This window comes from Alnus glutinosa, chromosome 1 (assembly GCF_958979055.1).
Source record: "Alnus glutinosa chromosome 1, dhAlnGlut1.1, whole genome shotgun sequence".
Taxonomy (NCBI): domain Eukaryota; kingdom Viridiplantae; phylum Streptophyta; class Magnoliopsida; order Fagales; family Betulaceae; genus Alnus; species Alnus glutinosa.
The window spans coordinates 52,536,811-52,562,694 of NC_084886.1; the positions used below are offsets into that span (position 1 = coordinate 52,536,811).

The 25,884-nt window shown below is 36.8% G+C and overlaps 3 protein-coding genes across 4 annotated transcripts; 1 reads left to right on the plus strand and 2 right to left on the minus strand.

Annotated features, from left to right (window-relative positions):
• Nucleotides 1-2,218: 2,218 nt before the first annotated feature.
• On the minus strand, nucleotides 2,219-10,173 carry LOC133858270 (uncharacterized). Its single transcript, XM_062293702.1, has 8 exons — nucleotides 9,673-10,173; nucleotides 9,487-9,581; nucleotides 9,316-9,395; nucleotides 8,537-8,578; nucleotides 8,335-8,462; nucleotides 7,504-7,684; nucleotides 7,013-7,191; nucleotides 2,219-3,234 (listed from the first exon to the last, which is right to left on the minus strand). Exons 1-8 carry the CDS (start codon nucleotides 10,059-10,061, stop codon nucleotides 2,712-2,714), a joined length of 1,617 nt encoding a protein of 538 aa, XP_062149686.1. The 5' UTR covers nucleotides 10,062-10,173; the 3' UTR covers nucleotides 2,219-2,711.
• Nucleotides 10,174-12,550: 2,377 nt separating this feature from the next.
• Nucleotides 12,551-17,093, minus strand: LOC133858271 (pentatricopeptide repeat-containing protein At4g21190). The gene is made up of 6 exons (XM_062293703.1): nucleotides 16,922-17,093; nucleotides 16,699-16,783; nucleotides 16,371-16,469; nucleotides 15,496-15,639; nucleotides 15,199-15,411; nucleotides 12,551-13,446 (listed from the first exon to the last, which is right to left on the minus strand). Exons 2-6 carry the CDS (start codon nucleotides 16,780-16,782, stop codon nucleotides 12,928-12,930), a joined length of 1,059 nt encoding a protein of 352 aa, XP_062149687.1. The 5' UTR covers nucleotide 16,783; nucleotides 16,922-17,093; the 3' UTR covers nucleotides 12,551-12,927.
• A 164-nt stretch (nucleotides 17,094-17,257) lies between these two features.
• Nucleotides 17,258-25,013, plus strand: LOC133858272 (uncharacterized protein At3g49140-like). Of its 2 annotated transcripts, XM_062293704.1 has the most exons (11): nucleotides 17,258-17,437; nucleotides 17,663-17,753; nucleotides 17,965-18,187; nucleotides 18,970-19,072; nucleotides 19,170-19,243; nucleotides 20,166-20,327; nucleotides 20,443-20,586; nucleotides 21,121-21,462; nucleotides 22,233-22,385; nucleotides 23,645-23,740; nucleotides 24,581-25,013. In XM_062293704.1, the coding sequence occupies exons 1-11, from the start codon at nucleotides 17,356-17,358 to the stop codon at nucleotides 24,683-24,685; spliced, it is 1,575 nt and encodes a 524-aa protein (XP_062149688.1). In that variant the 5' UTR covers nucleotides 17,258-17,355; the 3' UTR covers nucleotides 24,686-25,013. The 2 variants fall into 2 exon arrangements, with proteins under 2 accessions (XP_062149688.1, XP_062149689.1); XM_062293705.1 differs by lacking the exon at nucleotides 23,645-23,740.
• The last annotated feature ends 871 nt before the right edge of the window (nucleotides 25,014-25,884 follow it).

The window sequence follows — 25,884 nt, forward strand, 5'->3', positions numbered from 1 at the left end:
TAATAGGACTAATATAGATATGAATTCGAATTAACCACACCATCAAGACTCAAAGAGCCTGAGTGGCCGGGACCCGACCATTGCAGATGTAGAAGCGACATGGCTAGCCCCAGTCGGCCTCAAAAGTATTTTTCCAGTTGAGAAATATAGGGTATGTTTGGTAATTCAGTGTTTTTTTATTATTTTTAAAAAATATGTTTGGATTAATTTTTAAAATTTAAATTTTACTCAAATTTTATTCATTTTTGTTTTTTTAAATTTTATCTTTGATTCTCTAAATCATTCGATCATAATTTTAAAAAATAAATTTTAAATTAATTATGTTAACTTCTTTATTGATGATTAAAGGAACATTACAACATCGACTTAGACTTGGATTACAAGTCCTACACTCTTGCTTGGAGATAAAGGGCAATACTGACTCTAAAATAGATAATTAGATAACTTTTTGTAGATAAAGATACACACTATCACCACAAGATAACAACTAAAAGAAACATAAATATTGATTTACAGAAAAAAGAAAAAAGATAAAAAGAAAGATAAATGTTGACTGTAATCGATCGATGCATGGTCGTTTTGGAACTCAAAAGAGCTTTTGCTTCTTAATTCGTGGGTGTGTTACTCTGTGATCCATTACTCTCTTCAGAATTATTGTGGTGTTTCTTTCTCTCTTTGAAGAGATTGTGTGGTAGATGGAGAGCTAAGAATTTTTTCTGCTTGTAATCATCGCTGTGGCCGTAAAGTTCATGTGGGAGCAGAAGGAGATCATGGTTTGCTCTCTTCAAAAGAGCAAAGGGTTTTTTCTCCTGGCGAGCGTTGGGGCCATAGAGATTATGTGGTAGATGGAGAGCTAAGAGTTTTTTATGTTCGTAATCATCGCTGTGGCCGTAAAGTTCATGTGGGAGAAGGAGATGATGAAGGGGTTTTCTGTCCCTACTCAGCCATTGTTGCAACATTGGAGAATCTGCCGACTCAGACGTCATATCCTTGCAAGATTGTTGTTGTCTTTCTTTCTCTTCTTCCTGGAAGAAAAAGAAGATGATGATGCAGTACTTGAGGAAAAGCAGTATGCAAAACTTGGGGGTTGTTCTTTGAAACGCTTATGATCAAAAGCTTAGTCGAAGGTGAATTTATATAGAGGGTATAAGAAATCTCTGCAGTAGTTGTAGTAGGAGTCGGAGTCGGACCATTCGACTGTGGGCTTTATAGCCCATAGATCTTACAGCCACCTACGCTTTGGGCTAATAATTTATTATTAGTCATGTTTATTTATTTCTTTTTGAGAAGACTAGTCTAGTATAGTCGTTTTATATTTGGACTTGGTCATTTTTGGACACGTTAACAAACCCATACTCTCACTTTAAATAAATAGAATTAGCCCGTTGAATTCTATTTTGATCACAGTTCTTCATTTAGGGTGGAGCGTATTAGACGAGTAATTCTAAATGTCATATTCATATTTTTTTTGCCTCTCTAAAAATGACATAACTTTTAAAATTACCATTTGTTCAAAATTGAATTTTGATCAATCACAAACTTAATGGTAATTTTAAAAACCACCTTATTTTAGAAGAACAAAAAAAAGATATAAATATGACATAGAATTACTCCGTATTAGACTCCACACACAAAACACATTATTTTCAACTTACAGCCACCCATATGCGTACTCATCAAGCAACAAATATATCTTATATGCTAAATGCTATACCCACCCATTCTACCCCTATTTTACATGACAATATACATCAACCCTTATTTATTTATTTTTAAAAAAAAAAAAAAAAAAAGATAAATGACTGAAGGACACTACTTCAACCATTGTTAAAAAAAAAAAAAAAAAAAAAAAAAAAAAAAAAAAAAAAAAAACCATTGTTAAAAAAAATAAAATTAAAAAAGGCTGTCATGTGAACCAGTAAAATGAGAATGTGATAAAAATGTAATATTTAACATTACTCTTCTACATAGTACATACTATACAAAACACTCACCAATATCCCACAAAACTGATATAATAAGTTTCAGTAGCTATTGAATCAACCATTGTTTAAAAAAAAAAAAAAAAATTCCAATTACTAGACCTTGTCACATCAACATTATAAAATATTTTTAGGAAATTTGTGTAATACTGATACATAGTACTACTCTTCGAAAAGAGGATATATTGCATAATTCTACCAAATTATACGCATACAGTTACTTACCTTTTTCGATCTATGAACAATTTGAACACCTTTGTAAGAGGGTAAAAAAGTCAAGCTTATTACACAACTTTCAATAGTAAAAGCATTATAATACAAGGAAGCCCTATTCCTCCAAAAATTCCTCACTCGTCTCCAGGACCATGAGGATTGACAAGGCAACAGCAAGGATTATTATTATTATTATTTTTTACTTCTAAACTCATTCTGCTTTACAAGCATCTAACAATACAAAATTCAACTAAATGACAATCAATATCTATTGATAATCACCTCACAACATTGATCAGATGGCAAAACGTTAAGGCAGACATAATGCATCCACTTGGACAGACACCCAAGAAGCTGCTGCTATCCAAGCAAGAAATATGGCCTCCAAAACAATGGTGTTACCATATAACTTCTTTGCTTTGCCTTCTTTTTGTCAGGGGAGGGAGTATTTGTTCTAGAAACAAATATTCACAATTGATTCCAGCAAAAGCAATTATCTCCTTAATCAGGGTTCCTCTAAATGTTTCTACCACGAACCCATCTAGCTGAACCAGTCTTTGCCATGCCAGAATAGTAATCGCCCACATTTGCCACAAAAAGTGGATCCCTATCTTCAATTTTGAACTCATTACTACTACTACTACTACTACTACCTATGGCATTTCCCTGCTCTGTCTGCTCCAACTCTTTTGTTAGATCCTCCATTGTCTTCTTTAAACTGGCTTTGCTCATCTGGCCAGCTTCCCCAGTTGAGATTCCAACCATTGTAATCTTTGGAAGAAATGGAGTCGGCTGTAGGTTTTGTTTTATGCATTCCCTTGGTGAGTCTTCCATTTGGTATGACTTTTTTGACCACAGACGACTAAACAAACCTTCAAAAGGCAACCTGAAATCGGGTTTGTGTCGGTCCGCTTGAATATCATCTTTTAATGTAAGTTCTGAAGTGCCTTGGTGTTGAGAATCTTTACTATCATTTTCCACTTCAGAGTTGGCAAGACAGCTGGTTGACTCAAATGCTCTCAGAACAGAAGCTGCACTCCTGCAACATAACAATGATATTGTTGATACAAAGGCACTCAAGAGATGCAGAACCCAATAGTCCCTAATGCATTAAGTCTAAAGGTTCCAGTTGCACTCAAGTCTTGCAATGTGAACATTTAGTAGGTAAAATCGCCCACCAACTGTCAAAAACAGCTTTTCAAAACAAACAGCCTAATTTGACAAGTTTTTGGCCAGTTAGTTCATACTGTTGAAATGGTGCTAAAATGCTTTCTTAAAAACACTAAATTCAATGATTGACTCAAGTCATTCATATGCATTACCATATTTATGCACAAAGTATAATTAAACAACTATACTGCATTAAGGTTTTAATTCTACTAGCATTGAGCGATAGTTGAAGGGCAAAACCCCCAATACTAACTGTTGGTCACTAGAAACCAAATGTTCCCAAATTACAAGATTCGACTATGGTAACCCCACTGCAATACCTGAACGTCGTACGCAAACATAAGTAAGAACTTATGCATAGAAACCAAGGGAAAACCCTAAAATGCACACCTCATATACATGACTCAGCCACAAGGTCCACATCCATGGTCAAAATGGCAACCAAATCCACTATCACATTTAAAAACATAAGTTTTCCGCCAACATGTTATCAAAATTAAATATCTAACAGAGTACACAAAAATTCATGATCAGACCTCTCTTGTGTTGGATACAACAAAAGGAAACCTTAACATGAGTGGTGAACGAGTGACAAATTTGCAAGAGCCTCACTACACCGCCCCAAAGCTACACCATACCAACACATCCTGCCCCCAAGTGTGTGGACTGCTTTTGGCTCTCCACTCTTTCCCAATTTGTATGGTCTTATATACTTGGAGCAATCAAACAATACCAGGGTAACTTCCCAAATATATATATACCCTTGGAAAGACAATGGGTGGTGATTTTGTCTATCACCAACCCCACCAAAATCAATGCAAGCAAACAAACACATTTTCTGCAAATTACTAAGATAAAACATATGGAAGTCCTAAGTTTCAACAATGCCTTTGGCCTCAAAACATCCATAAAAAGTCATGTCTTGATAAGGACTGCGAAGCATATATTCTAGTGCAGTTCTGAAACAAAGACAACTGCCACCTAGCCTTGGAACACAAAGCACAGACATAAATGAAAGAATCTATAGTTGCATACGCAATAAAGTATAATAACTTCCATCTGAGAAGTCCACTTTCATATTTTCAAGTAATCCTTTAGTTAAAACTGAACCATTTGAAAGCAACTTACAGAACTACAAATTAAAAATTACCTTTTTCCATTATGTAATTTTTAATTTTCAGAAAATTCTAGTAATGCATGCAATCAAAAGGCATGCTTTTGCAGCTGTAAAGAGAAGATGGAGGCTGCTGATGAGGTCACTAAAGAAGGAAGTCCCTGACAGTGGGTCCCAATGCCAGAAGCAACCTTCCCATGTCTTCTTGATCACATTAAAGGACACTATAAATAAAATGCCCTACATTATTTAATCAGCTAAATATTAGCATTGAGAATCTATTGGCAGGGCAGATCAAGTTGCTAAATTCTGCATGAGCTACATAAATCTCTATAATGGAAATTTTATAAAAAAACGTAAGGTGCCCTTAAGTACACATACAATATACACATGAAACACCTAACAAACACCCAAAGAAAACAACAAAAACCACAACCCGATAACCCTCAAACCCGACAAGCACACTAACCCGAAACCCACAAAGCACCATAAGCCCTCTAACCCAAAACCCACATGAAGTAGTCAACGCTACAACACGTGAACCTTGCATTTCCCATGCCTAGAGGATGCACAAGAAGTGTCATAATTTATGGAGCCTTCTAAGTTCAATAGCTCCCTTCTACCTATAGTCTTAGGACGCGCACCCTTTACCTCCTAATGAAGATCCTCTTCAATGGCTGACAGGAGCGCCAAAGTTGCATCCTCAAACCCCTTACTCAATACCCCAACCACAAGACGACCATCCTTATCACAACCCCAAGCCCAATCCAAGGGCATGGTAGGGTGGGGGAACACCCAAAGGGTAAGGGAAATCTCTATCTTCCTCATCCCAAAAATCATTTCCCTAATCCCACACTATTGTCTCCAAAGACAGACCAAAGCCTACCAGCCACTTCTGAGATTGAATCAAACCAGTCAACTTGGAATCACCACCCTTGTCAACAACTGGAATGAAAGAGGAACAACCATCCAAAAGGAAGGGAAAAACCTCTTACACACCATCTTTCATTACAGCCAAAGCCGACAATGAAGCAACCGACACTTCAGGCGAGGGCCTGAGAAACCCCCGCTTCACAGTGGCTATAGTCTTAACAAAAGGCTTCGACACCACAACGACAGAAGGTTGCATTGGCGGCACAACGAACATCGACACGGCCTTAGCAAGCAAACTATCCTCCATATTTGTGAACCGGCTATCCTTGGTTTTACGGTTATAGCAGTTCACTGGCTTAGTCGCCACCGGTATCAAGGGCTCCAAACCAAGTTTTGGTGGCAACAAGGAGTCGACTTCCTGCACCACCGTCAACGGCTGAGCCACGGGTTTTGTCGAAAAAGAAATGCCCAGGACAATAGCTGCTTCCATCGTCAGAACCGAGAGAAGTAGCACCTCACCAGCAATATCTGACCTAGCCGAAGGAGTCTGGGTTGTGCACAACGGCCCAAAACCAACTTGACGAAAAAACTTCTAATGCAATCACCTTCGACAGAACCACCTCTGGTGACACGTTCTAAGCCACCGGTTGTATCTCAACTTTGTCAGACCTTACGAAAGAAGGCCCAATGTGCTGGACGAAGACACCCCATCACATTGGCCTGTACCAGCCGCAATTACCATAGCCAGACGCACCTCTGGCGTCTTCTAAGGTGGATCATCACTTGGATTAGGAATGCTAATATCCCCACCCCTATAGGCATGCCCTGTGTGCTTCCCTAAAATAACCAAACCTGAATTGAATTAAACCTTGGGCCTAGTCTTATGTTTAGGCGCCCATAATTTCCCCCCTCTGAATCGTGCCCACCTAAGATGGGCTTACGCTTGAGCCCAAAGCCTAGAGACCAGCCCACTCCCTCCAAACCTTTTAGAATAAACCGCAAAGCCCTCTCCACCTCCTCTTTCACCTTCAACAATTGACCCTTCCACGCCCAAAGAAGAGTATTCAACTGCTCCTTTCTAACGCACATGCCTTCCCCTTCGTCAATAGCATCAAAGAGGCAAGTCTTCTTGCATTGACCAGAGGAGTCCTTGCCTTGCTGAAAAAGCTCCCCTTCGTCACAAGCATCGTCTGCATCACCATCTGCACACTAAAACTTGCCTCGAACAAAGGGATGGGTGCCACAAATGTTGCCCAACGGATCAATAGCAGAATGCCGGTCATTACCCAGCGATTCACTAGAAAGTACCATTGTCGTCTTTGTCTTCAATGGAACTCTGGCCTCCGCACGAAGCACCGCTGCATACAACAGCATACGTAGCTCCATCCCCTCCCTCTGCGCCCCTCAAGAAGCATAATCAACCCTTTCTGACCATCCACTGCGAAAACACCCAATTCCAGAAACTGGCTGGCCCTATTACCCCTTCTCCAAACATTGAAAACCTTCAATCCCTCTCGGAATGATTTCACAAAATCCTTCACATCCTACATAAACCTCTGCCATTGAAACTTTGATCTTCAAGGTGTAAAGGCATACAAGTAAATCACATTCTGAACATTTATAATCAATGGGTGAAACTAAAGAATGGCAGTAGACATACCTTTTCTCAAATGAGTCAACCATGTAAGGAAACTTTGGTTGTATGCCTGTGGCTTTCCGCAACCACCTGTTACCGAGGATCACTTTGTCAGCTGCATAAAGGAGCTGCATTTCAGCAGCCTTTGAAATAACACTCAAAGGTATTCCAGGATTGCCCATCTCATCCAGCAGTTCTTGAACCTGTTAATTCATAGCAAACAAGAAACGTTACACATTACTGTAGTAGGAGGGTAGTTACTTATCATTTTTATTACTAGTCAAAAAGTAGTAGAAGGGTAGCAGATGTTGTTCAACTTTTTTCTTTTTCCTTTTATATCTTTATCCATTCATATATTCAATTTCTATTGCAGAAGAAGCAGGGGTCACTTCTGGCAAGAGATAATAGAATGAACATGACATTTCTGGATCCCTCCATCTGATATGTTATCACTACTGGGTTTTTGACATTCGATATTATTCCAAGAAGTAATAACAGACTGACAAATTTCATACCTCTGGAGGCTCCCACAAGCTATCACTCATCTCTTCAATTACTTCTGCGGCAAGGTTGTCATCCGTAACATCTCGTCGGCGCTGCATGTGCCGAGTTTGAATTAAAGAATGGAAATGTTGGTCAACAGATTCTTCAAGAATGTTATCCAGCACGTCTTTATCAAAGAAGTAGGGAGTATACCTGATGGGAAAAAACAGTAACAGAGTGAACATTATCAATTCAAAAATACAGTTTTATAGAAAAAATTAAAAAAATAGTGCAATGAGCCATAAATTGGTAATATCTAGATGAATTTACAGAAATAATGATGCAATATGGAAGCTAGCCTGAATTGGAAAAGTAAAAATTCTGAAGTTATCTCCACATAAAGTGAATATGTATAAGGACTCTATCGTGGATTTCTGACCACATTTTCCATAGGTCCCTTTTATCTCTTCCTTCTCCGAGCTCGGGTTATAGAAGAAGGAATCAGTATTAACAGGAGCAAAACAATCAGCATTTCCATTTCCAACAAGAGAAGACTACCATATTTGACTAAAAAGAAAAAGAAAAACTAAGATGGGTTAAAATAAAGATCCAAATCCTTCAAAGAAGGTTGAATTAAAAAAAAAAAAAAAAAAGAAGATTCAAATCCATCAAACTACTATGCCTATTTGTCAAATTGTTATGTGAAAAAAAAGATGTCCACACTTTATACAGTCAAACTAACACTAATGTTTTATTTAAAAAAAAAAAAAGAAGAAGAAGAAGAAGAGAGCAAGAAATAACCAACTTATCTGCATGTTAGAATCCTAGAACTATGTAAAATGAACATACATGGCAGAACTTACCACTTAATTCCATCTGTAGTTGCTATTGCAATATCCAAGTTTTGAGCACTAAAAACTGGAACACCATCAACCTTTTTGCTTCCGCTGTTCTGTGGGATTGTCTTCAGGAGCTTGTTGGCAGCCTTGACCTGAAAAAATAGTTAAGTATAAGAAAGAAATGCTAAATTCTAATGTATAAAATCACATGCATTCCATACTATACCTGTTTCTCATTCGGAACAAACTGGAATAAATGAGGCTTTTCCTGCATGCCACATATTGAACAACTTAAAAGCTAATCCAGAAGGAGATTAAAAATGAAATTCAATACAAGAAGATAAATTTAGATAACTAAGTTAAAAAAAAATTTTGATTGGTAACTAAGTTTAAATTTAAAACCAATTACTTGCCACATCCTAGGTATCACTCATTTGTATGCATTCTCTATATTATTTCACCAGCCAAAACAACACACACCTGCATATAATCTTGGGAAAGAACTCATTCAAAACAACAAAGATCTAAGAATTCATCTTTCCAAAACAACATCTAACATGGTTAATCATACATCTGAACATTCTCATCTTCAATTGCACGCATTCGCAAAGAGGTTGTTCCTGGCTTACATCAATATTATAACATAAGCTTGCTTTCCTATTTACATAAACTTCACTAACAAAAAGCTTCGAGCAAGTTAAGCGTCTGTTTGGTAAAATCGCGGTTTTGGCCTTTAAAGTCTTGCCTTTTTTCTACATTTTCAAATCACCCTTTTTTTTTTTCAAACTCACTCTCAAACGGGACTCTTTCCGCCATTGTTTTTAAAAAGTTACTTTTATCTTGCGAAATTGCAGGGCCAAAAGCAACCTAAATGTAACCAAAATATGGATGGGAGTGTCCAAGAAGTCACATACTGACATAATGAAGGCCATCACAAGTAGAAAAGCAACCTGAATGTGTACATTTATATGAACATAAATTATAAATACACAAAACAAGCAGTACCTTGAAATGCTCGTATGCTAAATCAAGACGGCAGGCACCCACCACGCCACTAGGAATGTTCAACCTTTTAACGTATGCCACTACAGCACAAAGAACGAATAGAAAATGGTCTTTCAAAACCATGAAAAGCTGATCAAGTTGGATAGGCGAAAAGCTACTATCAAAACGTACCTGCATCGCCTAAATCCATGAAGAAGCGGAACACAGGGCCGTTTCTTTCGCTCTTAGTAACCGTTGCGAACATCTTCTTAAGCCAATCGGGTGTTCTGTAAATTAATCAAAGAGAATTTCAGTCACTGCAATTGCAGAAAACACCCTTGGACTTGTGGGAAATTATAGAAGGGCAAGGGTGCGTACCTTTTGGAGAGGAAGGGAATGTCGAAGTGGGTAGAGACGGCCATGAGACCGGTCCCCGAGAGGTCGCACATGCTGAAGACCTGGCCCACGAAGGCGGGCCCACCGCCCTTGCCGGTGGAGTTGAGCCCGGAGACCCTGACCGTCGAGGGGAACGCGGAGGAGGGGCTTGAATCGGAAGGTGGCGATGGGACGTCGCCCTTGACGGTGGAGAGGCCCGAATCGAAGGGCGAGTTGGGGGGGAGGATGAGTGGGACGCAGAATTTGGAGGTGAGGTGGGGTGGTGGTGGGGTTGGAGAAGGCGACGTCGTTTTATGGGAGGCGAGGAGGGAGAGGAGGTTGGAAGTGGTGGATTGGAGGAAGTGGGAGATGGGTTCGGTTGGGAAGGCCATGGGGTAGTGGTGGTGGGTGTGGACTGTGGATGGGTTTCTGTGAGAAAGCTCAGATAGATAGAGGGAAGGGGGATATTGTCATTGTGATGGGTGGTTTCAAATTCCTGTTTCACAAAACCCACCAGATTTGATTGCTTTTTATTAATAGACACGTTTACTAAATTTTACTAATAAAAATAGTTAAATTTTTTTATTTTTTTATTTTAGTCATTGACATTTTTGAAAATTTTAACAATCTTATTATTTTAACTATCCACTATCACTATTCTATATAAATAATATTTTTCAAATTTCTTTATTATTTTTCTATAATTTTTTTTTTTGAATGTTTGTCTTTTCTAATGGTTATATTTTTAAAATTTTGTTTTTTTTTTTTATTTAATGGTCATATTTCTGAATACGAAAATTTACTCTCATATTAAAATTTCAGAACATTTATGTTTGAATGCTAAGAAAACATAAGAAAAAACCATCCAATTAACTTAAACGACCCAAGACCTCAAAAACCGTAAGATTAAAAAATATATTCAAGTTTTTCATCAATTTTTTCATCAAGCCATTACTCAGCAGTCAGCATTACAAGGGAGAGGACCAAAGAGAATGGGCAGCATGGGAGAAAGAAAACAAAAAAAAAAAAAAAAAAAAGGAGAGAGAAAACAAATTTAATGATATTTTAATCATTTGGTCAATGAACTTTACTCACTATTGTTGGCTGTTCACTCATGAAAACTTTTTGGTTATAGTGATTTATCATTTTGAGAAATGTATTATCATCTCATAGGATGATGGCACATCATTTGAAAATCACTTTTGGGGATAAATATTTAGGAAGTAGAGCATTTCTCATAGTAGTGAGGTTGCTTGAGCGTATTTTTGTGTGTTTTTACCAAATTAGCTAAAATGATAAGGCTGCTAAGAATGCTCTTAGTTTATATTACTATTCCAAATTATTTATAGCAAACCAAAGAGAGAAGTATTTGTTAAGGTGTTTTGTAGTTTTCTTTTTACCTAAAAAACAGAAAAAGAAAAAAGTGTGTTTTATGAGATATGAATGTGAAAATTGTTTTTATGTTTTTGAACAATATTTTATAAATGTAAAATAAAAAAAAAAAAAAATGCTACATGAACTTTCATTTTTATGCTCTCACCTCTCAATAGTCATCTTAAACATTCATAATAGTCTCACCAAGATAAAAAACTAATTTGGTGAGACAATTTAGTGAAAATGTAAAAAAACCACTGACAACTACCTCACCAATTTAACCAATAAAATTTGGTAAGTGAACAGTACTCACAAACTTTGATGAGTACCATTCACTTACCAAATCATTAAAAAACTATAAAAATTGTCATTTCTTTTATTTCTTTTTTATTTTTATTTTTATTTTTTCTCCTTTCTTTACAATCTGACCAAACTTTGACATGTTGAATGTTTGTTTAGTAATATTTTTTAAAATTTATGTTATCAATATAAAAAAGAAACAAAAAAAATTTGGGAGCTTTCCAAATGCTGGAAATTATTTTGGAATATCAATTATTTAAATAGATTTTTAAATGTGGCCTCGACTATTAATACATTTTATCAAAATAAACCAAAAAACTTTTTCAAAAAACAAAACAATTTTAAAAAAGTATGACCGTTAGGAAAAGACAGACATTCAAAAAAGATTAAATAGATAAACACAAAAAAGTTTAGAAAAATATTATTTGAATAGAATAGTGATAGCGAATAGTTAAAATAGTGAAGCTGCTGTGAGTATTTTAAAAAAGTGGCTCATTAGAACAGAGAAAAGTAATTTTTAAAGCACTTGAGAGTTAAAGAGCATAAAATGAGAGTTCATCTAGGTTTTTTTTTTATATATATTTTAAATTGTTTATTAATATTTTTGTCTTGATAAAAGAAAATAAAATATAAAAGACAAAACAAAAACACAAACATAGGCACATAGCCAAATCTTGGCGTGAGGTCTTCAATTCTTTTCCGTCTATTTTTTAGGAGTTTGGCTTGTGTGGAGAAAAAAAAAAAAAAAAACACATTAGAGATCTTCCTATGCAAAAATAAATAGCGAAGATTGCCTCCAATAATAATAATAATAATAATAAAATACTAGAATTTTCTCCTAATCTTACAATTTCCGCCATTTATTTTTACACAAAAAAGTCCAATAATTTTTTACCGGTGGCGAGCTAAACTCATTTTGCACGTTGATTGTGTTTTTGGCACAAATTCTTTTAGTTGCCATTGGAGCTCAATGACTCCGTGATGAAAGGTGACCAGTGATCCTGAAACCTGTTCGTTTTGGAAAAGATAAAAGGATTTTATTTTTTATTTTTTTTATCCAATGAAAAAGGTTTCTCCCACCCTGTTTACATACTGTTTTAGAGTTCTAGCTCTCAAGATTTTTTTTTTTCTTTAATTAGCTCTTAGGATGTAAAGATACATGAGTAGACCGAATGTCATAAAAGGTACAGATATTCAGAGATTAAAATGTCTTATAAATAATTTTTAACTAAGCAGCTCCATTAATTTCAAGAAGCCATTCTTTCTTGAAGTTGATTTCGTACATAAGTGTCTAATTTACACACCCATATGAGAAAGGGGAAAAAGGGAAGAAAGTCTTAAAAAATGACCAGTTCCTAATGCAGTACATCCTACATCACTTCTTCGAAAAAATTATATAATTAAGCACCAAAATTTTGTTCTGCAGTTGCTATTACAGTTTAATCGCCTCCAGATACACTCCAGGATGGAGACAACAAAGACAACATGTTTTTGGCTGCACCACGATTGCAACTATCCAGGAAGGCCAGGCAGATCAAGTTCAATGACTGCCTCTACACATCTTGGAACACAACCCGACTGAGATCACAAATTAGCTTCAATTTTGATTTCATCTGTACTTGTTTCAACTTCCTCGTAGAATTCATTTGAAGTCCGACCAGTTTCCTGATGCTTGCTTACATCTTTGCTAAAATAATTAGATTCAGTCTCGAGTTCATCGGAAATTGTTTCAGCTTCCTCATAAAATTCATTTGAAGTGTGGCCAGTTTCCTCCTGCTTGATTACATCTTTGCCAGAATAATTAGCTTCAATGTTGAGTTCATCTGAACTTGTTTCAGCTTCATCGTACATATCATTTGAAGTCTGGTTAGTTTCCCCATGCTTGCTTGCATCTTTATCAGGACCATTGGATTCTTCTAGATGCTTTGCTCGAATTTTAACACGTTTTCCTTTGATGTATCGATATTCCCATTTTGGTGGCGGATATTTCTTCTTCAATTTATTGTATTTGTCCATCATACCCAGCTCTTTGAAGACATTTCCAACCATTGAAACAATTGAAACATTTGGTCGGACACCAAGCTCTTCCATGTCAGCAAATATCTACGAGAGAATATATGCAGAGCATCCAATATACAAACTGCTATCAGGTCTTGTGCCATAGAAATGAAGTACAGAATCAAAATAACAGAAGGTAGAATGATGGTCGATGGTGTTAAAACACTATGTTGATTAGGAAAATGAGTCAGGACAAGACTAAACTTGGCACAACAAATACAGAGATGCAGTTAATTACTCTCCAAGAAAGATGAAAAGAATAGCTTGCTGAATCTGTAAAATCAAAAGATAATGAACTAATTTTGACAGCAAAGCTCCATACCTATAATTATTAACACTTCTAGATGTGCTAGTGGTAAAATTTCTTGATGGATATTTGGGCAGACTTTTAGACCATGCAATCAAACACTTTTAGATAGGAAAAAAAAAATTGTGCACAGGTTGATGGTTCTTTTTCTAAGATCAGAATATGAATTAACTACCAGGAAAGTAAACATAAGGTGTTAGCTTAAGAAAAAAGCTATTTCATGTATTAATTTTCAAGGTTGTCAGCAAAGAATCTAAATCTAGAAAAGGATAAGGTGTGGATTTTAGTTACTGGAGTTATAGGATTTCTTGTTTGTAATCTGTTGTAGCAGCTCAAATCAGACAAGATGTCCATCTACAACAGTGTCATTGTTGGTCTGATATGCAAGTTTCGGTAAAATTTGAAAGATAGATCCTATGGGATTAACTCTGATTATGTGTTACAGCTTGTGTTTGGGAACGGATGATAGGTTTGGTGAGAGGCAAAGCCGCATGATCTGTTTTCCTGAGTTTACTTATGGTGAATGTGAATGGTGTGGTAGTAGGGTATTCAAGGTATCATTGCCTTCCAAGCAACTACAAGAGTTGAATAATAATTTTCTTTATACCCTTTTTTTTTCTCAAAACCCCTACTTATAGGTTACATTGCTGAATATAAAACACGGAACGATATGTAAATATTGTTAATGAGATGTAATACATTATCACCCCAAGACACAACTTCTTGCCACCTTTGCCCACGTGACAACTTTTACTTTTGACTTTTTTTTTTAGAAAAAAAAAACATTAAAGCTAATTAAGGGACCACCTTGCCACATGGGTAAGGTGGTCAAGAATTGTGTCTTGGGGTGGTAAAAGATCATTTCTCATTGCTAATTCTAGAGGGAATATAAATCCCTTATTAATAGGAATTCTTTCCATAGAAGAACTTCCCTTTTCCTACCAATAATCCTGGTACTAATAGGAATATAAATCCCTTATTAATAGGAATTCTTTCCATCGAAGAATATCCTTTTCCTACCAAAAAGTCGTGCTTTAGGAGCACTAACTTTTTCCCTTACTTCCTGAAATCGGATCAGCCGCCACTTGGGTCTTCTTCAGCTAGGGCTTCGGCATCTTTTGCTGCCTCCATGCTTTTGCCACGTCTAACATAGGTATGTAACATTATGATATGATCTGTTAACAGAGAATGTCTGCTTGTTTTGTGATCATCATTAAGGCTTCGCCTCTTACACATTCCATAGCCAGAAGCTTTGTGCATCAACCACAAGTGCTAACTTCATGACTATGAAGCATGAGGTGGCATAAGGAAAAATAATAATTTTATTTTTTATTTTTTTATTTTTTTATTTTTTTTTTATTTTATGAGTAATTGCCCCAGGGGAAGGGCACAAGGAAAAACAATATAATCTGAAGTTTCATATATAACATATACAATAAGATTGGAATATCAAAACATATAGATATTAAAAAGAGATGACATAGAGATACCTCAAACATCTTCTCATGCATGCCCCTTTTATGGTAAATAGAAATCATTTTATCAAAGAAAACACGAGGGGTGCTTTCCAAGTTGTCCATAAATAATTTTGTCCAAAGCTCCTCAGCTTCATCAAGTCTACCATCTTCTGCTAAGGCATTTAGTAATGTGAAATAGCTCCCCATTGTTCTTCCTTGACCTTTGCTTAACATCCACTTTGTCACCTACAGCCCCCATATGTAATATGCTTGATTTCATAATCGTTAACCATTAATGGGGAAAAAAAAAGTTGGTCAAACTAAATGTACCTGAATTATTCTCTTCCATTCTCTCTGATTCTCAAGAGTCTTCAGTGCCTTCTTTACTGTAACTAAAGGAAACTCTAACTCCCAGGCAATGAATGAATCAAGAGCCCCGTAAACTTCCTCTTTGACATTTGACAATTTCATAATCTACAAAAACACAGCCCGCAAAATGATTGTCTCAAGTGAGTAAAATACAGTAAACAACTTTTGTCCAGAAAGCGTCTTTTAAATGTTATTCTGTCAGTATAGATTTTTAAAGAATCCAGATAGTAAAATGGGCAACCTCCCCAGTCCCATAAGTTGGCACCCACTCATATCTAACTCCCCAATCCCACATTAGAAGTTGATTAGCCCACATAGAGTGGGTGGAATATAAATGAGCTTATACGTGCTAAGTCTCACTTTTGTGCCTTATTAAGTGATACTAAACTTTATAAGTGATTCTAGAGAGGTTCAATTGTAATTTGACTAATTCTTTTGGAGTGATTGCGTAGCTAGTGCTTTGCCTAGGTCGTTACAAATAGCATAAGAGCAATCTAGTAACGCCATGTAATACTGAAACACTATATGATGTAGCCCTGACAGCCTGATAGGGACACTAGGGATTTAAAGGGGGAGAGATTGTACCACCCCAGTCTCACCTTAGGAAGATAATTAGCTTACACAGAGTGGGTGGATTATAAAGGACCTCATAGGTGTTAAGTCATACATTGAGTCCTTACTAGATGAGACTGAATTTTATAAGCAATTATAGAAAGCTCTAATTGTGACTTTACTAATCCTTTTGGCTAACATTTTTTTCAGGTCGTTACATCATATATGCTGTGAAAATCTAATTAGAAGAGAACAAGACCAGGGGAAATAAAAAGCAAGCTTACACAATCAACAAGCTTCGCTGACTTGGAAATGGTCCCAATTCTCTTTCTTGTTTTCCACACTCGAGGATATCTTGGTCTTGGGCCTTTTGCAGCACATACCTGAAATTTTTTTTGAATGCCAAGAAATAACAAGAACAGAAAAGATGTCTTTTTTTTTTTTTCTTCATAAAATAACTATATATATAAACAGAAAACACATTTTAAGCGCTCCCCACCATCAAATTCCTAGTTGCCATCTTCTATCTTATCTTCGCAATCAAAATAGAACGAGTAAATCTCTATTATTATCAACTAAAAGTTACAATATTCAGAAACATGAGAAGCTTACCACAATGCTTCTTGTACTCCTGGAAATTTTAATCGATTCCAATCTTTTGGTAATGAATGGCGGAGAGTATGTCAATGTAAGCATCCTGAGAAAGCGTAAACCTCATAAAATCAATGAAACCCAGTTTGGAAATCAATACCCAGAGAAACTTTCAGTAGTGAAAGTATCTCTCTCTGAACCTACAATTAGATGTTGAGAGAGAGAGAGAGAAAGAGAGTGTTACCGGGTCGAACTGGAGAAGAGCGAGTGGCTGGTAGAGACCTGTGAGAAGTTGTGCCTTGAAGAGGAAGAATTTTTTTTTTATTAAATTTTCTTTTCTTCTCAAATTTTCTTTCAGTTTCCTCGCATCCAAACAGGGAAGATAGTTTCTTATCGTTTTATATCGGAGTTTTAATAATTGGACTTTACATTGTCGTTCCGGTTAATTTCCAAGGACAGTCCCACTCAACAAAAGGCGTTTAAAATGAGAGATAGACCAACCAAGTATCAACACCTGTCCAGTTGTAGCGTTTAGAGTTAAAAGATCGTCACAGGATATCCATACCACGTATTAATCCAAAGGCCTTTCCGATTCGCATTTCGCACCTCATCCTCACGGACTATTCTTTGAGACAAAGACGATGCTTGTGGATCTCACACTTCTATAAATACAGAGACATGATGATGATGATGATGGAATCAGCCATGGCCGTCCGATTCTCCGCCGGTGCAAATGTCTGCTCCTCCACCGCCCTACCCTGTAACTCTCTCTCTCTCTCTCTCTCTCACACACACACACACATTCATTTTGTGGTATTGAGTCTTAAAGCTTCCAAAATGAAAAGGATGAAAGCGAGAAAACTTCAACAGCTAAACTAAATCCTTCTGAAGATGAATGAGAGTGTCAGTTTCCTTTACATTTTCCTTGCATTTTCTCGGCTTGTGATTTTTCTTTGAAGCATTTTCTTTCGTTTTGAATTGGTAGATTGTCGCTCAATGTGGAGCTCGGAGGATTTGCACGGAGTCCATGTCACCTCTTGCGGGCTCTCTCACTCTGGCAGTTTCGATTCGCCGTGGTACTGAAGCTAATCTTGATTTTTATAGAGCTAGTTAGATTTCTTAGTCAATGAAATGAATAAGATTGAAATTTTGAACAGTTTCATTTAGCTAACCAAATGGTCCTTAGTCGCCTTTCTTCTTATCAGATTGTTCAACTATCTTATGTAGATAATTACAACTTGTAGATGTTAAGAATGGATAGTTATACATGTTAAGATTGATATACAGGAATAGAATTCGAAGATTAAAAGGCCGGTACCTGACAAGAAGGAACACACTCATAAAAAATAGAATTCGAGCCTCTGTGGAGCATTTGGACTCAGCTTGGGATCCTGAAAAGCAGAATGGGACGTCACAGTACCATCCAGATGAGGAAATTGCTGAGCCTATGTCAGAAAATGGTGGAGATGTTAGACTTACAACCGCAGAAACTTCTAGGACAATTCTTGAGGTATTATATTACAAGCACTAGTCAATCAGCGGAAACAACTTCAAGGAGGAATGAATTCTGATGCCAATATTGCACTTTGCATATTTGTGTATGAATGTATTTATATAGCATGATCTCTTGCACTCCTCACATCATTCAGACTGCTGACGCTAATGCCCTATAATTGGCCTGGATGATAATATGATGGTTGTGAATTTTTTTTGAGAAAAGTTTTGTTGTAAGTTTCATATTGGAAGGAGTGATTGCTAGCTGACAAAAAGATAGAAGTCCTTTCCAAATTCACCATAGAAACACGTGTTATGTGTTTTTCTTAACCACTTAGATGTCAATGATGCTTGAAATATCTAGACAGAAAATCATCTAAGAGAAGGAAAAATGTTGGATAGCATAAGAGCTTAACTAGAGGCAGTTCTTCCCCAAAGTTGAGCTCTGTCGTACTAGATCATCCTCCAACTTCAAGTGATATCCCTATTGAGGTGATTTATAATGCCTTCCTTTTTGTTATAGACGGTTAGGTATAAAAGGGGAGGATTGGTAATAATCGCCCCCCTCCCTCCCGTATAAAAAAAAGCACCCACTCAGACAGAAGAGGGAGTTGCATTTACAAAAGAATGGAAAACACAACATTTTGTTTGAGTTTATACATGTTCCCACATCTAGTAAGCTTTTTATAGTATTTCTTGTGTTTGCATTCTGGTGGTCTGACAGTTCTGGATTGCTATTGTTTCTTACATCCAGCCAGTTTTGCATGGCTAATGTTGCCCGTAGTGTGTCACATTCAGGTAAATAGCAAAGCGACACTCCTGTTTTCCAGTTTGATCAATGATGAAGTTCATGAGAACATTCTCTTGCCTGACTTGCCTTATGTTACTGATGAACATGGAAGTAAGTCAAGTATTTAAAATCTGTCATTGTCATGGTTTGCATATTTGTTGTTGGGCTTATCATCCTCATCCTAACTGCCAATGTGTTCGTCTTCCAGATATATACTTTCAAGTGAACAATGGTGATGGTGATGATGTGTTTCAATCTCTAACTTCAGAAAATAACTTTGTGGTAGGGGATTTTTCCTGGCAAACATGCATGCATATTTGCATGAACATATTGATACAAGCATGAATATGATTTTCTACTAAAGACTTGGCAAAACTACTACTTCAGATATGATTTTCTTTAGCTTTTTCTCAATTGCTCTCTGCCCCCCTCCCCTCCGCACACTATTCTGTGTGCAAGTGCATGTGTTATTTGTGTTTCTATGCATGCATCATCATGCACTAAATGAGAACTTCCGAACTTTCTTAGCGAAATTTTAAATTCAGTTTACAGTATGAGGACATTTTGCTATTGATAATTACTAATTGAAAGTTGAAGATCATATTGATTCTCAAAAATTCCGTATGTACCATGTTATGGCTGTCTGTTACTTTGGCAATTAACATCTATCAATCGAAAAATTCAGCGATTTCTTTCTGATCACCTTAAATTTTCCCGAGGAAAGCAATTTATTTAAAAATAAGAAGCATAAATATCCTTTAATTGTCTAGTTAGGGTACTGGGATTTTAATCTGAAGTCTATTTTGCTTGGTAAGGCCTAAAATGCCATTAACTTGCATTGGAAACTTAGTATTTGTTCTCACCAATAGGGTCATCTAGGATATTTATTATTTGAAATATTGATGATCATGTTTTTGCTCAGTCCTTTGTTTATGTATTGGTGGCCTCATTGACTTATGTGAGTACGTAATTCAATGGTCTTTGTTACATATGGTGAAATATTTAGATGATCTTACAAATCCTGTCCACAATCAATAGTACTCTTAGGTTGTACAACTGTATTCTTCTCTTATCTTTTATCTTTAAGTATTGCTGTTTGCTCTTCACATTCCTCACTATATAATTGTGTGAAACAATGGTTAACTGAACACCATTTCTTGTTTAAGAGTTTGTTCTGGACTTACGCAGTTTACCTAAAATGCAGCAAGTCATTATAGGCTTGGATACTATGGAAATGATCAATGACATGGAGTTATCAGGTCCATCGGAAATTGATTTTGGAATTGAGGAAATTGAAGATGAAGATAGCGATGTTGAAGATGATGATGATGATGAGGATAATGATGAAGATGATGATTATGATACGGTCTGATGTATATTCTTTTTTGCTTGAATTTAATTGTTCAGGTTATATTTAGCTTCTTACTGTAAGAGTTGAGCTATCAAACATTTTCCATTATGTATTGGATTCTTGTTTGTAGGACTGGGTTGCCGTTCTTGAAGATGAAGATGAAGATGAAGATGAAGGTGAGCTGGATGAATCTGATGAGACACTTGCAGATTGGGCAAAGTTGGAGACAATGCGTTCTTCTCATCCAATGTATTTTGCCAAAAAACTATCTGAGGTAAGAATTCTGTAAAATAAAATAGAAGAGATAGAAGGGAAGAAGTGGAGAATACAAAAGAGAGAAAATGCTACATTGCTTCTTATTTTATTGAGTGCTTTTGATTAGAAATGATATGAATATATGGGCTAATAGAGGGGAGCACATACCACTAATTATGGCACACAATCAGGAAATATTAAAGTGAAAAATATTGGGGAAATCAGGTAGGAAAATAAGGAAAGATATTGGTAAGGAAATCAGAGAGATATTCTTGATATGCTGCAACGACTCTTTATTCTCTAATAAATTCATTGTAAATTATTAGTTTTGTGATCAAGTAATGTGTATTCTTAGGAAGAAGGCATGAAATCGAGTTGTTTTCTGTCATAGCATAATTAATATGCATAATTTCTAAATGATTTTATATGTCCACTTGTAGTGTCTATTCCTTATATGAAGCATCACATTGCCATTTTAACATAGCTCATGGAGGGAACTTTTTTTTTTTTTTTTTTTTTTTTTATCCTTTTTAATCTTAGTTTTATTTGTTAGGTTGCTTCAGATGATCCGATAGACTGGATGGATGAGCCTTCAGCTAGTGTTGCTATCCAGGGCCTTCTAAGACCTGCTTTTATTGAAGAACAATCTGTCATCCAGAAGCATCGATCTGACCATAAGTCCAGTAATGCTGACGTAAACCAGGTTGGGGAAATTGTAGAAGACAAACTAGAAGATCTTGGTATGATTAATGATCACAGACATGAATCAGGGTCATCTGAGAATAGTTCAATCTGGGCAGAGGAAGCTGAGAAGGATGACATCCCTGTAAATGGAACTTCATTTTACAGGCTGGAGATGACTAGGATTCAGTTTTTCTCCTCGTATGGACATCCGGTATGTTTGATAGTTTTTAGGTGTGTTTTGACTTTTTGCTGTTGCTGGTCAATGTCTTTATACATAATTGTATGATCTTCTTTACTGGTTTTATTACTTGGGCAACAAAATATGGTTGCTAATAGAATAATCACATTAAGCTTGTTTAAGGAATTGCAGAGGCAATTTGTCTAAGCAGGTTACCTCATGCTTATCATGGTGACTTACAAAGCATTTTACGAAATTTGGTTGGGAGAAGTCCTACACTGGTGCCCTGTATGGCTGTATCATCACTATTATAATTATTATGTTCCATTACCAAATTAAAAGATTTTCAACAGTTCACTTTAATTGAATAGCAACTTTTGCAGGGCCTCAAATTCTGAATTTTTTTTTTTTTTGAAGGCAGCTCCTATCCAAAAAATAGAAGGAAAGAAGAGTAAATTGGTTGATAAATACTTTAATTATGCTCTCCATATGAACTATGACCCGGTGGGCTTAAGTTATCTATGTCTTCATAGTTTACTTACAAAAAAATATGAACCAGTCAGCTCATGGAAATTAAGATAAATTATTTAAGCACCTATAAAGGCCTAATGAAGATGTGGCGATGATATCTTCAATGAAGAGAGTATCTACCCGTTTTACAGGTCGACTTTGAAATACTGATTTCTGTAACGTGAAAGCATTATGACATGACAAATCATTTGTTGTTTGAACCTCACTTTACTTATTAAAGATACAGACCTTTAGTTGCAATAAAATAATTGTTTAATTATAATTCTCTGCAGACTGTTGTTGAGGTAGAAGACTTCATGAAAGCTCAACCTGATGCTATTGCACACTCAGCAGCCAAAATTATATCTCGTCTAAAAGCTGGTGGAGAAAAGACCACACAGGCCCTCAAATCTCTTTGTTGGAGATGTAAGGGTCTCCCAGTGGAGGTAACTCTAGAAAACCTGTGAATTGAGTTCCTGGATCATTCAGTAACGTTCCCGAATTATCTGTGCAAGTACTCTGTGTACTTAGCTTTGAGTTCTTGGTAGCCGTTTTTGCACTCTCTACTCCCCCCTCTCTGAGCAATTCCATTAAAACAGAAAAAGAACGACAAAAGGTGGGGTGAGGGATCCCAACAAACTCCTCAAAAACAACCATTACCGTGCAAGAAAATAAAAGTACAAATAAAATGAGAAACGGATCCAAACAGATCTGGTCCCATAATTCCTTGACCAAGGTCGAGTAGAGGGCCACCATGACAGCGGTATGTGATGCAATCCAATGAGTGGATTGCTGAATAGAGGGTGCACTGATGATGCCTCTGATGTGGTGGTTGATGGACATCACCTTTCCCTCATCCTTGGACAAAAAAACATATGCTCTAGAACAGCTCTGGACAAAAGAGAGAACCATTCCTGCATTATTGAAGGAGGTGGGTATGGGTTCTCTACAAGAAGATTTGGAACTAGATACGACTGGGGAGGGTGTAGCGTGTGCCTCATGTGCTGGTGGAGATGGCGGTGTGTGGGCCCCATGTGTTGTTGGAAAGGGTGGCTCGTGGTAGCTCTAGGCGCGGAGAAGCCAGTTAATGGGCGTGTGTGTGGCAGAGGTGAACGGGCGGTAGTAGATCTAGCTTCCAAACTTCCACAAAAGAAGAGAGAGAAGAATAAGGAAAGGAGAAAAAGTAGGAAAAGAGAAGAGAGGAGTGAGAGTGGGGAGGAAGGAGGGAGGGAGAAGCAGAGCGGGTTTGAGATAGAGAGTCTGATTCCTCTCCTATTGATTTCCAGCGGTTCATTGCATTCTATACTAATTATAGACTGTAAGCACTTTAAAACATGTTTGTTTCGAAATGCAGATTTGGTACAACTATCCTTCCCTTTCATACCAAATCTGCATTTCAAATACAAACATGTTTTAAGGTGCTTAAAAACTACTAATTTATACAGTTTTTAAGCACCTTAAAACATGTTTGTATTCGAAATGCAGATTTGGTATGAAAGGGAAGGATAGTTGTATATTTCATTCACACTGTTGCATGAATGCATTATCATATAAGTTGGAGAAACAAAACAGTGCCTTTTGTGAAAAATCCATTCTTCAGCCATCTTTCATTGGTATTCCATCTTTGCTGCAATCTTATATAATATGTTAAAGAGTTTTTTAAGTTGCCGCTGTAGATAATTGGTCTTCATTGCAATCATTCCAGGAGGCAGCACTTATTGGTGTAGATACCCTTGGGTTTGACTTAAAGGTTTGCTCAGGAACACTAGTACAGACATTGCGGTTTGCATTTAATACAAGGGTATGGCAGCTATCCTTCAGCTACGTGTTAGCTCTTATGTATGTATGTGTATGCAGGGATTCCCGCAGGGGGGGGGGGGGGGGGGGGGGGGGGGTGTGGGCAATTCCTAAGAACAAAACAATTTTAAGGGAGAAAAGAAAAAAGTTGGAGAAATTTATTTTTGGTTATGCTATCCTTTCTCACCTCCAACCACCTCCTTATCCTTGTTATAGAGAGCTTTTTAATGTCTGGTTTTATATGAGAGAGCTGCTTTCTGCAGAATCACAGCTTGAATCCTTGAAATTTTTAGCTGGTATATCATGCACTACCTTATTTTATTGATCCCAACGATATTTCAGCAGTTAATCAAGATGCACGTTCTTTTAAAGTGGCCCAATGGTCATTGAACATACTGGCATATTCTTCTTCTCCCAAAAGGGGGTGGAGGGTAAAGTCACATATTCAATCACGCTTTAGTGCATTAGTTCTATTTGTTTATTGAAAGTAAAAAGTGTTCTTCCAAGTATTTTGGGTGGCACGCATTTAAATGTTTTTAATTTATTTTTTATAAGTGGCACGCATTTTATTTTTTAAGTGGACTGCAACCAGAACCATTATAAAGCCGCACCCTTTAGGTTGGCTGTGTAATGTCTAATGACAATCATATTAAGTTCTTCCCATGTTGCTGTCTATGTACCTTTTCATATCGCTCATGGTTACCTTAAATTCATTTTTCTTTCTTTCTTTATTTTTTATTTCTTTTCTTTTGTTTGAACTATCTTTGATATACAAATATGTCCTTGTTGGAAAGTGATCTTCTATTGCCAATAATCTTTTGTCCCAACTAAATTGTCTTTGCAGGCCACTTCAGAATACAGTGCTGAGAGGCAGCTTAATGATCTACTATTCCCAAGGATCCCCTACAAGCCGCAAAAGATGAAACAAACCTATCAAAATGAATGCTAACATTGTCAAATGCCATATCCCATTCTGGAAGGTAGTTGTACCCTCTTCGATAAGATCTGAATGGTGAAAGAAAAAGAAAAATCAATGAGCATTCACGAGCTTATGTAATTGTTGTTTGCAAGAAATCTTCTAGGAATTCTTTCTCTTCCAAGCTGCTTTTTCTTCTATTTCTCATCCATAGTCCTCTATTACCTGAGCTTTTGTATTTTCATGAGCTTTCCTCATTTTCGAGGGTTGCAAATGAACTATGAACTTGAATAGCCTAGATTCAAGTTAGGTTTATTTATTAAACAACTTGAAATTAAATTAAAATGAGTCATTTTCTTCATGTGTACATATATTTTCTCTACTCGCAAAGATAAAACTCATATTCGCAAATTTTCCTCTCTAGGTGCAAATTTGTCTACGTATTGTATTGTAGTTCACCGTAATGCTTAACACTGCCAATTGCCATGCATTTGTTCTGTTAAAGACATGAATGAATACCTTGATCGGATATATGTTAGCATGGTAATGCATGGAAATACTTTGCCTCGTCGTCGCACTCCCTCATATAATGCTTGAATGACCCAACCAAATCCAAATGCTCCCCTGCCGGCTGCCGTCAAACACCCATTACTCTCAAAACTCACCCCATCAAACACGCCATTGTCTCGCATTTCCTCTGCCAATTTTCTTGCCTTCTCTATTATTCTATTCCAAATTATCACTCTTCTCAAGCTGGGTCTCACTGAAAGATGGGCTTTTATCAATTTGCACCAATCATCACGAAGGGTCTCACTATCATCTCTAGCCAAAATCTTTGAGGCTAAGTTGAGACACTCAAGACACATGATGATGTTCTATATAAAAAAGACCAACACAGTGCCATCCATGGAAGCCAGAGTTTGGCAGTTTGCCCAGTTGTGGCGCTGAATAGTTCGTAAGTTGCACGCACTCCGGGTAAGTTTAGTACATAAGGCACCACTTTCAGTACGCACCACTTTCAGTACACACCACTGGCGCTTATAGTTATGGCATGATTTGAAAAGATTAAGCTCTAGAGACGAAACGACATGGCATGTAAGATTTTCATATTGGTTAAGGCCATGTTGGAATTTGATGCCAAACATATCAGTTCTATTATTTCAATTTAGGGAGGCATTCGAACTCGTAAAGTAGCCAATTTTTTAAATGCCACTTTCTCCTCACGTTGGCGA